Source organism: Delphinus delphis, chromosome 5 (assembly GCF_949987515.2).
Source record: "Delphinus delphis chromosome 5, mDelDel1.2, whole genome shotgun sequence".
In the NCBI taxonomy this organism is placed as follows: Eukaryota; Metazoa; Chordata; class Mammalia; order Artiodactyla; family Delphinidae; genus Delphinus; species Delphinus delphis.
In genome coordinates, this window is record NC_082687.1 from 32,038,261 (window position 1) to 32,051,878 (window position 13,618).

At 52.0% G+C, this 13,618-nt stretch overlaps 1 protein-coding gene across 1 annotated transcript in view; it reads left to right on the plus strand.

Moving 5' to 3' along the window:
- Positions 1-12,323, plus strand: part of FHDC1 (FH2 domain containing 1) — a 39,055-nt gene extending 26,732 nt beyond the window's left edge. The window contains exons 9-12 of the mRNA XM_060011649.1: positions 557-627; positions 3,281-3,398; positions 6,917-7,081; positions 9,317-12,323. Coding sequence (XP_059867632.1) covers positions 557-627; positions 3,281-3,398; positions 6,917-7,081; positions 9,317-11,329 — 2,367 coding nt within the window. The 3' untranslated portion in view covers positions 11,330-12,323. The remainder of the gene's footprint in view (positions 1-556; positions 628-3,280; positions 3,399-6,916; positions 7,082-9,316) is intronic.
- The last annotated feature ends 1,295 nt before the right edge of the window (positions 12,324-13,618 follow it).

The window sequence follows — 13,618 nt, forward strand, 5'->3', positions numbered from 1 at the left end:
AGGTGCTTTGTGTAGCTTGGTCCCTGCCCACGTGGGCAAGTTTCCTGAGTTGGTAACTGCCCTCTTCAGACCTGCCTTCTTTGTACCCTCTGAACAGATGAAGGATCCAGACACCCCCATGGCCTGTGCACCTTCTGATTAAACTCAGTTTGCAAACTGGTCTAAGAGTGGCAAGTAGCTCGGTCAAGTGGAGGCATACGCGTAGGTATGGGTGGTATTTCAGCAGGACATATTGGATTCTCTTAAGAACCATGAGCCCTGCTAAGCCGCCGCCTCCTTCCACTGAGTCTTCTTGCACATGAGTCGTGTTTCATGTCAGGATCAGTTGTTCTGGGAAGTTAAATGTTTCTTGAGAGTAGGAGAGTTCTGGTCAGTCTTACTAAGAATATCAGACTAAGAGTTCATGACTCAGTGAATTGCTTTGAATGTATCAAGCCTAAAAATGGGAACAGTGATTTTATGGTTCCTGTAAGCCCTGAAAAAATGTTCTCCGTATAGTGGACAAAATTCCAGTTTTATCCCTATATAGTGAGAGGAAATTCTGGTTTTGTTCCAGGAAGCCCAGAAGAAAGATGCCGTGCTTCTAAACTTTTCTGAAAAATTGCATCATGTTCAGGAGGCTGCTAGGTAAGCAAGGAAGAGGATTGTGAGAACAAGGTTTTTTGTTTTTTTTAACTACCTTCTGATGAAAACTGATGAATATTTTACAACTTCTGGATTCAGGTTTGAAATTTTAAAAGTTTTGTCTTGTTGAACTTTCAGACCTTCCTTTCATTTGGTTACAGAGGTATGTGTGCATATTTGGAATTTGGGGGTTTTGAAAAATTAATCTTTATTTTTAATCTAAAAAACTCCTATTGCAGTCTATTCTAATGAATCTCATCAGTGTAAAAAAAAATATATATATATATATATATATGGATTAAGAACTTCAGATACCTCCACACCCAAAAGAAAGGGCTCAAAGAACACAGCCTGTTACCTTGGGAGTTGGTATATATCAGGCAAGCTTCCAGGGCCATACATCACTGATTCCTTTAGAATCTAACATGGTACGTTTATTTTCTGTTGCATTAAAAGAAGTTGGAACCATACCAAGGGCTGTGAAAGGATTTTGTTTTAGTCACTCAACTTTGCAGAGGAAGTATCTACCAAAGATAAAGCTGTTTAGGATCACTTGTGACCCTAATATAGGTGTGTATTTTAACATAGCTGTAATCTGTGTGTACGTGCTATTTTGAATCCTGTGCTTTTAAATTTATAATACATATGCATGCATCAGTGGTAAATGTTCAACGACCAGCTTTTTAGGGAGGAAAGTCCTGATTTGTAGCAACTGCTGATTTCCATGGCGTAAATACTGCTGCCATGGCTGATCTCAAGCTCCCCATGGGGCACTACTGACTGTGGAGCTGGGGAGAGATACCCACAGCCCCAGCTGCGTCCCATGAGCTGGCTCCAGCCCCTCACCTCACGTATCAACCCAGTGCATGTCATCTGCTTGTTATCTGAGGGACCCTATCCAGTTGGGACAGCTGTGAACCGTATGCATAAACACATGAACCACAGCTTTCTAAGCCCCACCCTGCCACTGGCCCGCAGCTCAGTGTTACTGACTGCAAACATCCAACCACAGATGACATGTCTTTCCCAAAGTGAGATTATCCGTCCAACGATGTGAACAGTTCATAGTTCGTATTTACAGATCACCAGAGTGTTCTCCCCAAAGAATGAGCATTTTCAAAGATGCAAACTGTTTTGGTTTCTGAATTACTAACAAATTTGTGTGGGAATATTTTTTCCACTTCTTAGTGTGGAAATGTTTCTAAGAGATACATAGAGAAATAACCGTTCCATTTCTGGTCAGAGTTAGATGGGGAAAGTTAGCTAGATCTTGTCATAGAAAAAACTTACTTACTAAGGTTATTTATTTGAAATGGAAAGTGAAGTACAAACAGGTCATAGATGGGTGCCAGTGACCAGTGAAGGTGGAAAATTTTTTTTTTTTTTTTTTTTTTTTGCGGTACGCGGGCCTCTCACTGTTGTGGCCTCTCCCGTTGCGGAGCACAGGCTCCGGACGTGCTGGCTCAGCGGCCATGGCTCACGGGCCCAGCCGCTCCGCGGCACGTGGGATCTTTCCAGACCGGGGCACGAACCCGTGTCCCCTGCATCGGCAGGCGGGCTCTCAACCACTGCGCCACCAGGGAAGCCCTATTTTTTTTTTATAAATTTATTTATTTTATCTTTGGCTGCGTTGGGTCTTAGTTGCTGCACACAGGCTTTCTCTAGTTGCGGCGAGCAGGGGCTACTCTTGGTTGCGGTGTGTAGGCCTCTCGTAGTGGTGGCTTCTCTTGTGGCGGAGCACTAGCTGTAGGCACACGCTTCAGTAGTTGTGGCATGTGGGCCCTGTAGTTTTGGCTCACGGGCTCTAGAACACAGGCTCAGCAGTTGTGGCGCATGGGCTTAGATGCTCTGCAGCACGTGGGATCTTCCCAGACCAGGGCTCGAATCCGTGTCCCCTGAGTTGGCAGGCGGATTCTTAACCACTGCACCACCAGGGAAGCCCCCGAAGGTGGAAAACTATTGCATAAAAAAAAAGTTAGAATTGATCAATGGAAGCATGAGAGCATCTTGATTTATGAATTTGCTAATTGAATTCCACCTGGATTTAGGTTTCATCTATTTGCTTTACCAGGCGACAGAAACATCATTCATGCTCCTTTAATCTGAGTGTGACATATGTAACAAAAGCCTTGCCATCAATTCCACCATTTCTCCGCAGAACTGTTAGCTGTGTGTCAGTTCTCTCTAAGACACAGAGTGCTGACTCTGGTTGCCTGTGGCGAGCAACATGCAGTCTGTGTAGTGTCTCCGTATCACCCTTAATATCCCGTTTATCAGCATGCTCTGCCTGGCTTTTCATGGGTTAGAGCTTTTGTATTTGCGTTTCATGGCCAGAGGAAAGTCTAAGTATCTGAGTCCTGCCGAATTCTAATGCTGATGGCATAAAGATGTTCAGACCTAGTTTTTGAAAAGCTTCACAATTCCCATGCTTTCGGCTATCTCACCAGCAAGCACAAAATTACAGCCTGGTCTTTGAACCAGTGTGTGTCTTTAGGAAGGAATCGCTTCTTAAGGAAACATAGGAGGAAACTCTAGATACAGAGGTCAGTAGACAATCACGGTAGCTCTCCCTTCTGTTTCCAGGGTCTTGTTTGATGTACCTGCGTGACACCTGGCCTCCTGTGCCAGGTACCCACTCTCCCCTTTCTTCTTTCAGATTATCTCTGGATAACACAGAGGCAGAGCTGCACTCGCTCTTTGTCAGGACAAGATCTCTAAAGGAGAACGTCCAGCGGGATGGTGAGCTCTGTCAGCAGATGGAAGATTTCCTTCAGGTGTGTGTATGATTCGAGTCAGTCCCCCTGATCTCATCTTCAGCAGCCCCTCAAGGCTGGTTACCTTTGCAGGGCTGTTTGTGGAAGCAGCAGGTTCCCATGCATATTTTTTTCCCCCAAGTCGGTAAAAGGAAGTTTGTATTTCGGTGCCCAGCCTCTGCTGGGTTGGTTTTGTGGCAGAGGGTATTGAATATGGTCTAACCCTGAGGCTTTGGTTAGGGACAGGGTCTCTGTTTGTCTCTGCTCTGTCTGCATGATGGCATCGCCTGCGAGTGAACTGGGATCCCTTATGCTTACACTTGGCAGCAGTCTGGCAACTTTAGAAGGTTTTGCTTCTAAAGCACGGCTCAGGAGTTCCTGTCTCCCACTCGAACTTCTGGACACCAGTAGGAAGTTCCACGGAGATCGTTAAAGACACCTGAGCACTTGGGCTGTTGTTCCTTCAGTTGTTTGTGTGGCAGAAACAAGCTCCGTTTTGGCATGTTTTATAGGGAGGGCAGGAGAACACACCAGAGTCAGTGCCTCTCACCACCCCAACTGCACCAGCCCCACAGGGCGTGGCAGGAGCTGTTCGGAATAACATCAACAAAACCCAGCAGAGAGAACATGTTTGTGACAGCTCACTGTGACTCACTAATCACAGTCTGACATACTTCTTTTATCTTCCTTATTTTGTAAAAAAGAAAAAAATGGTGGCGCCTTTTCATGCTTTCAGTCTTCAGGGAAATGGTGTGCTGCCTTCAGTGTCAGGGCTTCGAGGCTCATGAGCTGGAATCAGTGAGGCAGGGCTGCCCTGGGCGGTGGAAAGGGACCAGTGCTTTTGAGGGTTGGACCAACCTCAGCCTCCCCTCACTTCCTTGTAATGAAGTCACATCAAATGCTGTGAGCTGCAGCTCCCGTCAGTGAACATTTGATTTTGTTTGGCTCTGCTGGGAGTTTGTTTTCATTATTAAACACATGTTCTGTATTTTCTTTCATATGTCACTAAACTCTAATTTTCCCTTAAAAGTGCACAGATTTTCTTCTCAAAGTGAGACAACAAAGCAAACACCACCACAGAATCATCTAACAGTAGCTAGGAAAACACTCAGCAGTAAAGACAAATGGAACAAATCCAGAAATTCAAGGGGAAGGCCTGTCACACATTGGGAGAAGGATTCCAGAGGTCTCATTTCTCAGTTCTTATATTAAATGTTAATCTCTTATGCTAAATAGTAGCACAGAAAGGCTTATGATGCAAATCCACACCCCCGGACCGTTCTTCAGAAGCAACCTTGTTTTCACTCTAAACTTGTCCTCCTGGTAGTCATCTTTATCTCTCTACGTAAACTGTTCCACACAGCTATTTATTTTTCTTTTTTAAGTTCACTTTCTTTTTAAATGGGGGAAATACAATTTTTTTTTATTTTTTATTTTTTTTTGCGGTACGCGGGCCTCTCACTGTTGTGGCCTCTCCCGTTGCGGAGCACAGGCTCCGGACGCGCAGGCTCAGAGGCCATGGCTCACGGGCCCAGCCGCTCTGCGGCATGTGGGATCCTCCCGGACCGGGGCACAAACCCGTGTCCCCTGCATCGGCAGGCGGACTCCCAACCACTGCGCCGCCAGGGAAGCCCGGAAAAATACAACTTTTTAAGTTAGGTTATGGTCCGGCCACGAAGGGGTCTGAATGCCAGTCTGAAAACTTTGCTCTCTAAGCTATGGTGAACCATTTTTGAGCAGAAAAATGACAGGAACATAGTTTTGCAGATCTGTTTCAGTGTTTTGACCCTTTGGGTGAGAGGTACCAAGTGTACTGGTGTGGAACTTTGGTCCACAGCAGACAAGTTTGAGCTGGAAAGTTGAGATTGCTGTGACAACTGCCAATCTGTCATTCATGCTTTGCCAGCGTTGCTTTGGGCTTTTTCATCTGTGGCCTTAACCATGAGGAAAGGGTTCAGCAACTAGCTCTTGGCAAACAACTCTGAGCGTGGTGGCTTTTCAGGTCCTATTCAGAATGTTTCACTTTCCCGAGTCCTAAGGGGACTGCGAGCGCTCAGGCACTCTCCCCGTCCGCCACAAGATCTGCGATGAGACATCTCAGGTGGAGTAAGCTCCCATGAAGATTCTTGTCAAAGTCCTGTTTTTCTGCAGTTGAGCTGTTCTTGGCTGGAATCCACCTTTCGCCCTGTGTGAGAATGACAGGCAAAGATTTAGCCTTCCATTAATACCCTTCTCTCCTCGAAGAAAAATTCAGCGTGAACGCACACACTGCCTCAGGTTACTGACTCAGGTGGTTACTTTCTCTGGCATTTGGTTTCCTAAATAGTTTTGGTTTCCTGCTACCTCTCGAATGTGCTTAGTGGAAGAAAAGGGTTTTGGAGGGGGTTAGTGTGTGGGTGGGTGGGAGGGGATGCGTCTTCTCGGAATTTCTCCTGAGACTCTCTTTAGTGTTCAAGCAGTGAGCCCATCCGCCAGGTGGGCAGCCCGCAACTTCACTATTTCCCACGCCCAGCCCTCCACCCAAGGAGAATTTTCTCAAATAGAAGTGTGATTTCGTAAAGGAATATACCTTCTTCATATAAGCCTTGTTATCCAGTGAAAGAGAAAGCACCGTCAGGCTTCAGCGTGACCCCAAATGCCGTCTCCCCAGGGCTACATCTCCTCTACCCGCTGCTTCCTCACCTCAGCTCAACAGGAGATGTCACTGAGCTGCCGTCGGGGACATTCGCTTGTGCCTTTGGCCCTGGGGATCCCCATCCTGAAGGGGCTGGGGCTCAGCAGAGGAGAGCGGGCTACCTTCGGCCGCACCGCATTGCTGCAGTACTTGAGTCTATATGGGCCTTGGAGACGTTGTCATGGAAGAATTAGGAAAAAAACAAAGAGGCCAAGAGGATTGATTTGTATAGGGCAGTAGTTCCAAGCCATGGGTACCCATCAAAACCTCCTGGGAGTTTTAATAAAGTAATGGCAGGTCCACCCCAAACCTACTGAATGGCTTGGGGGTGAGGGGTGCAAGTGTGGGCCATAGACAGAGCTGACTCGGATAAGAAGCCCTGGCTGGGCATTTGTCCCTGCGGGGGTGACACTGACCCTGATAGAGCTCATTTGGGGGTACGTTTAAACCCCTCTCAATGGGGCAGACCTCTGAATAAGACAACTGGTCAATATAAGTGACTTTTGGGACCCTGAAGTAGACCCTTGGCCCAGTATAAGCCTCAGTCATGAGAGAAGGAAGAACAGATACAGACAGATGCAGGGTTTTCCTTACCAACACCAACTGCACTCCCGTGCCATGTGTCCAGTGACTTTACAGGGGAACATTTGGTCGGTGGCATCCTCCAGCTTAAAGCTCTTCAGTCTCCTGTGGCTCTCGGGCCTTGCGTAGGGGTTCCCCTCGCTTCCCCAAGGTGTTGTTTGGGGTGAATTACTCTCCTGTCAGCTCTCAGGGACGTGCAGTGAGACCTGAAACTGAACCCCAGGCACCAGGCAGCAGGCCGAGCGCTCACCTCAGCGTGTGCTGTTTGTCCCCTTCCCCGCAGTTTGCCCTGGGAAAGCTGGCAGAGCTGGAGCGCTGGAAGCAAAAGCTCCAGGACGAGGCCCACACCCTCATCGACTTTTTCTGTGAAGACAAAGACACCGTGAAACTGGACGAGTGCCTTCAGATATTCAGAGACTTCTGTGTCAAATTCAACAAAGCAGTGAAGGTACGGCTCTGTGTTTTCTGAGTTGTCAGGATTTTTCTTTTTCCTCTGCCTGTGGTGGAAAGGTGCTTCAGCAGCTCCGGGGCATCAGGAAGGTCTGGCCCAGGCGGTGTTGCCCGGCTGTCGCTTGTGATTCCGGGGAAGGGCTCTGCCGTCTCAGCCCTGAGCCTTTCCCTGTTGGCAGGAGTCTATTGTTTGGCTGCCTTTGCTACTTAGCTGCTCATTCCTACACTCGCTCTGATGCCCTAAAAGCATTTTGTTAGGTTTTTTTAGGATGGCAGTCACGATACTAAGACGCCTCTTTGAAGATCCTCCCCCCTTCCCAGGAGACACTTTCCTCTTTCAGGGGGACCTTTGTCGCAGCGGGATGATGGGAAGGTCCTCACTCCCCTGTTTTAAGCTCCATAGCTATTGCCAGGGGTTGGCATCTGGGGAACCAGGCTGTCCTCGGCCAGAGTGGGCTTCAAAGTGCCCTGATAGTGAGGGAGTCTGCTGCTGTCTGAACATGACTGCTGCTTTCTTGCCCTTCAGCCTCCGGGTCCAATAATCTCTGAGTTCATGCAGAAGCCACAAAATCCTTTGGGTTGCTTGGCTTTTTTTTTTTTTTTGCGATACGTGGGCCTCTCACTGCTGTGGCCTCTCCCGTTGCGGAGCACAGGCTCCGGACGCGCAGGCTCAGCGGCCATGGCTCACGGGCCCAGCCGCTCCGCGGCATGTGGGATCTTCCCAGACCGGGGCACGAACCCGTGTCCCCTGCATCGGCAGGCGGACTCTCAACCACTGCGCCACCAGGGAAGCCCGGGTTGCTTGGCTTTGCCAATAAAACTTTCATCTGTCAATTAAAAGCAAAATCACATCCCATCATTTCAGGTGCTGGTAAGGAACCAAGTGCTCGTGGGTCACCTCTTTCCCTGTGTTTTAAGTACAGATGTGTCCTTAGCTGCATTTCTCTGAGGGGTTGCTCAGACATCTCCCCAGCCCTAAGTGAGTAGCTGGAGTTCTCAAGCTGCCTTTCTCTGTCCAGTGAAGAGGAGGCTGAGCCTGTGGCCACGATTCCTCTCCCCCGTCCAAGCAGTGAGGTCAGCAGGCGGAGGCGCTGGTGGGCGGTAGCCGCCAAATTGGCTCTTTCCGAGGCCCTCGCTCCCAGTCAGAGTTCTCCAGGCCCATGAGGCCACCTGTATGATGCTCTCAGCCCCGCTGTCCTGAGAGCCAGGAGCTGGCCCCATGCCCTCCCACAGGCAGCCTTGAAAGGAGAAGATCCGGGACCTTGGGGAGCCCGAGGGCAGAGCTGCAGGAGGAGCCCAGAATTTCCGGTCAGAGCCAGAGCCTCTCAGAAACTTGGAAGGGAAAGTCCACTGTCTGAGGAAATTGATTTTCAAGTAAAAAGCGCCAATGATAGCAGATTTGGGTGCGACATCTGCACGTTTATGTGACACGAGTATATTTAAGGACAGTAAAGCGTGCTTTGGTGTGTGCATTTGTTCGGGTTCGGTTTGTGGCGGGAGGGCTGGCTCCTTGGAGCAGGGAGACAGGTAGAAAGATTTGTAAAGCAAATCCTCCTCTCCGATTGTGGGAAGTGGGTGGGGCACAAGGGACAGAGCCTCGGTGGCATTTCTGGTGTTTCTTTACCAGGGAGCATTCAGAGAACACAGATTGAAAGGCATCTCTTAATGTCCTGAGTCTACCTTTATGCGTCCAAATCATTGTTAAGTAGAATGTGTGCACATGAGTGTGTGTGTGTGTGTAGATGTTTCCATGCAACACAGATTCTTTTAACACCCGTTGTATTTTCTCTCTGCTCTTGCCTAAATAGCACTTTCCTGGAAGTCCTTTCTCTCCTGCCCTGCTTAGAAACCAAGTTGGGTTTCCTCTGAGTTGAGGTCTCGGGCATGTGTGGAATCACAGCCCGCACTGAGGGCACGATGCCTTGACTGGAAGTTGGGCCCAGGGGATCTGATGACAACTTTAGGCAGATGGTTGGGGCCAGGCCTAGTGTGCACGCCTGGCCACGCCCACGTTGTTTGCAGAGAACAGAGGCCCCCAGCCCTCGGGGCACACAAGCACTGCAAACACACATTCACATGCAAACACAGGCTGTCTCCCTTGGTGAAACAAATGACCCAGGTCTCTCCTCCAGCCTGTGTCTCTCAGTGGGGTCTTAGGGTAGCTGTCTCTGGAATTGCACTTGGGTCCCACGTGTCTCATGCATCTTCTGGCTTCTCTCCGTCCCTCCTTCAGGACAACCACGACCGCGAGGTGCAGGAGCTGAGGCGCCTGCAGCGGCTGAAGGAGCTGGAGCAGAAACGGCATTTCTGGCCGGCTGGGGAGCTTGGATTCGGCCGGAGCAGCAGTGAGAATGACGTGGAGCTGTTGACTAAGAGGGGCGTGGAGGACCTGCCGCCTTTCCTGCACTCCAGGCCCATCAGCCTCTCCTACCGGCCCCCCAACACCCGCCGCTCCCGCCTCTCCCTGAGCATCGTGGCCGACCGGGAGCTGCTGACCTTCCTGGAGAGCTCCACTGACAGCCCCGAGGAGCTCAAGTTCCACAGCTTGCCCCGGAGCTGCCCCTGGCAGGCCCCGGCCAGCGGAGCCCGGACGGAGCCTGGAGGACAGAGGGACCAGGGCTCCAGCCCAGCACACAGACCTCCGGTCTCGGAGGGCCAGGAGGAAACCCCCCACCCCACCTCCGCTTGGCCGAGGCAGCTCCCGGCGCCCCGACCTGAAGAACCCGCCCCCGCCTTACCCCGGGTTCGGCGCAATGGGGTCAGCATCCTCCGAAAGAGGAACAGCGAGCCCGTGGGCCTGGGTTCCGTGCGGTCCCCTCCACTTTCGCCGTTGGCTCTAGGGATTAGGGAGCATGAGCTGGTGACGGGTCTGGCCCAGTTCGACCTCCAGGCTGCCAAGGGCCCGGAGGAGCTGGCCCCGCTGACCGTAAATGACTTCAGCCCAATGGAGCTGGCGTCCGTGGGGGATGAGAACCCGCAGTCCCTGGGCGCCAGCAACGGCAGCCCGACGCCCGTGGGCAGAGGTGCCCAGGGGGGTCCCAGCCCGGCCCCGGGGGATGGCAGCGCTGCCCCGGATGAGCCCATCAGCGCGGCTCCAGTATCTGAGGGCAGCAGCAACCCCGAGAACCAAGATCCTGGGTCTCTGTTCTACATCTCGGACACCACCGACTGCTCGCTGACCCTGGACTGCTCGGAGGGAACCGACTCCAGACCCGAAGGGGGGGACCCGGGGGAGGGGGGCGACGGGGAGGGCTCCGTGTCCTCCAGGGCTGGGGAGACGGGCGGCAGCCAGGTCTCCTCAAACCCTGCCTGCCACCCGCCTGCGGAGGCTCCCACTGTCGCCTCCGCCGGCTCCCTCTCAGGGAAGAGCGAGCCGGACTGCAAGGGGGGCCTGCCCAAGGACAGGCCGGCCAGAGGGAGGGAGGTGATGGCCCCGAAGAGGGGCCCCCTCAAAGAGGCGTCGACGGGGGCGTCCAGGGCTGGGCCTGCCCGGCGGGGCGCGGCAGCGGCGGGGCCGGTGCGGACGCTGACGGGCTGGGAGAGCGAGAGCATGCGCAAGGTCGTGCCCATCTCGCGCGCCGGCCGCGCCCCCGCACCCGGCAAGCGCGCCCCTCGCGAGGGCCCCGTCGGCGCTAACCCGCCGGCGCCGCTGTCGCGCCGCAGCTCGGTGCTGGAGACCCCGAACGCGTCGCCCGGGAGGTCTTCGACGGCGATCCGGCCCGGGAGGGAACCCCCAGCGCCAACCAGGAGCTCCTTCAGGAAGCCCAGCGCCAAGCCCCTGCGCAATGTTCCACGGCAGAAGCCCGAAGAGAACAAGATCTGCCGCTCCGGCTCCCAGGGCCCCGACAGCCCCGAGGAGCCGCCCCGCGCCCCGCCGGCCCCCAGCGCGCCCCGCGGCCCGGCCCCGGTCCCCAGCTTCGCCCGCAACACGGTCGCCTCCTCGTCTCGGTGCCAGAGAACCGACTCCCCGCCTGTGGCCAGATCCCCGGGCCTCACCCGCACCGTGTCGCAGCGGCAGCTGAAGGTGAAGGGTGGCCCCGAGGACGCCGCCCCCAAGGACAGCGGCGCCCTGCGGCGGGCCGGTAGCGTCCGCGCCCCCCGGAAGGGGCCCGAGTCAGCCGAGGGCCCCGGAGACAGCGCCCAGGCCCCGCCGAAGGGCCGCGGGGCCGGGGAAAGGGCCTCCTTCCGGCTGAAGGACGCCTGTCGGGGGGCGCTGGGGAAGGGGCTCCATCCCTTGTGGAAGTGAGAGGCGTCCGCGCTCCCCGCTCGCGTCCTGGGGTTCGGGTGGTGAGGACTGATTTCTGCGAAAGGCCGACCCCGAATGTCTATTCCACATAAAGTCCGCCGGGGCCACCTGCCAGTGCTCCTGTCACCGAAGGTGCAGCCGTGGGGCCCGCCCACCATGTCGCGCTGACTCTGGCTGGATGAACTGCCGGTCGGACGTCCTGCCGCCACGGGTAGGCATCTCCACCCGCGCCCCGGAGGTGGACCAGGCGGACCCCGTCTCCCAAACAGACCACAGAGACCGGTGAACGACTCAGACGAGGAAAATGACTTTCCTATGTAACAAGTAAAAGAAGATTTGGGGCCAGTTTTTATGTATCAATGACTTATTTTTTAATATAAAAATTAAACGTTATTTTAGTTGGTTCCTTTCACGGAGTGAAATGCGGCCCAGGGGGGAAACGGTGAAGATGTTTTTATCTTCCTGTGTTCCCTGGCCTCAGGGTTCCACCTGCCCACCCTGTGCATAGCTGGCAACTGGACTTCCGCAAGACCTTGGGTGTTCTGTGGTTGGCCCCGTCTTCCTGAAGACTTTCTTCTTTGCTCGCCTCACCCTGCTGACTTTGGTGAGGGTTTGGGTGTGGACAGGAGGGAAAGTGAGACTGGTGGACGGAAATCGGGTGCTCCTGTGTGTTGGGACAGGCACCGTGGACAGTGGGGCAAGTCTCCCCTGCAGATGGGTGGCAGCCCCTGGGAGAATGCTGAAGCTTCCAGAGTTTAGAGCTGCCATATTTTGATGGAAGGTCATCAGGGACTGTTCAGCTGAGCACATCTTTCCCGTTGTGTTTTCTCATTTGAGTATCTGTTGTAAAACTGAGTGAAGGCTGCTATGACTTGTGTTCGCTCTAGTTACAGGGAAGAAAAAACCCTTCAGTCTCCCACTCTTTCCTTTGCTAATGTGACCTGGAGCCTGGAGAGAAGCTCTCTCCTCTCACCTCTCTCCCTCCCTCCCTCTCTCTCCTCTCCTCTCCTCTCCTCTCCTCTCCTCTCCTCTCCTCTCCTCTCCTCTCCTCTCCTCTCCTCTCCTCTTCTCTTCTCTTCTCTCTCTCTCTCTCTCTCTCTCTCTCTCTCTCTCGATACTTTTTAATGTTGCTGTCTGTTCTTTGGTACAGTGGTTTTAAATCCTGAGAAAAAACAGGTCAAGTTTTTAAAAACAGACCAAAAAAATTGCTTTAAGAAGATTTTATATTATCAGGAAAATTTTGGAAAAAAAAGTCAGGCTTCATTCAAAAGAAAGAGGAAAACATGTACTATTTCTACTCAGTGCCAGTTCACTATTTCCCTCTGACTAATTGGGAAATGGAGGAATTCTTGAAACTTTTTTGTTATTTAAAAATTGCCCCCCCCCCATTTTTTACTTTTGATCACTTGTTAGTGAAACTTTGTTCTAGATCTGACAGTGGTAGGTGGATTTCGGCAAATATAATGTATTTGTGATGAATCCATATGGTCGATGTTACAGTCTCCCTCCTGTAGAATGTTGCCTTCCATTCAAATTACTTGGAAACTCTGAGCTTCCATAAGTCAGCTAAATTGAAAAGGTAAACTTCATGGTTGAAGAAGTAAGGCACTTGACCACAAAACCTCTTGTAAAAGCAGCCCTCAGTACGTATTTCCAGTGCTCCACAAAGATGAATCCTGAGCCATTTTTCACCATCTCAAAAAGCCTTAAAAATCATGTATTTAACCATGCAGACAAAAATGTTCAAACCATAGGGCCTGTGAAAGAGGTCAAAAGTTTGTGGATTTGTGGGTAGTGCCAGGGTCGGGGCCCCTTGGCGGGACCCTAGAAACTGGGGTCAGAGTCCCTGTTCCATCACTGATGCTGTGTGGTTTTGGCAAGTCCCTCCCTCTTCTTAATCCTTTGTTTCCCAGTCTGCAGAAGTAGGGGCATGGCCTCGATCATGGTCTTCAAGGGTCCTTCCAACTCCAAGAGTCCAAGTCATCATGAACAACCAAGGACCCATGTCTGCCCTGGGATCAGCTTCCAGAACTAACCCCCAGCATCCCTACAGCAGAGGTCTCACATAAAGGGCCACTCAGAAGAAAGCACCTTCAGAATGAGTTGTTGCTTTGATATCTAATAAGCTGAGTTTCCTGAGAAGTGGTGTTTTGCTTAGCCCTATGGACAGCTTGTATGCATCTGTGTGAACAGGTGATCATTCTATTACCTTTTATTGGTAGTAAGCTTGGAAAAATAATTTAAATATATAATGCAGAACTGTAAATAAGTTTCTATATGAATTTAAGA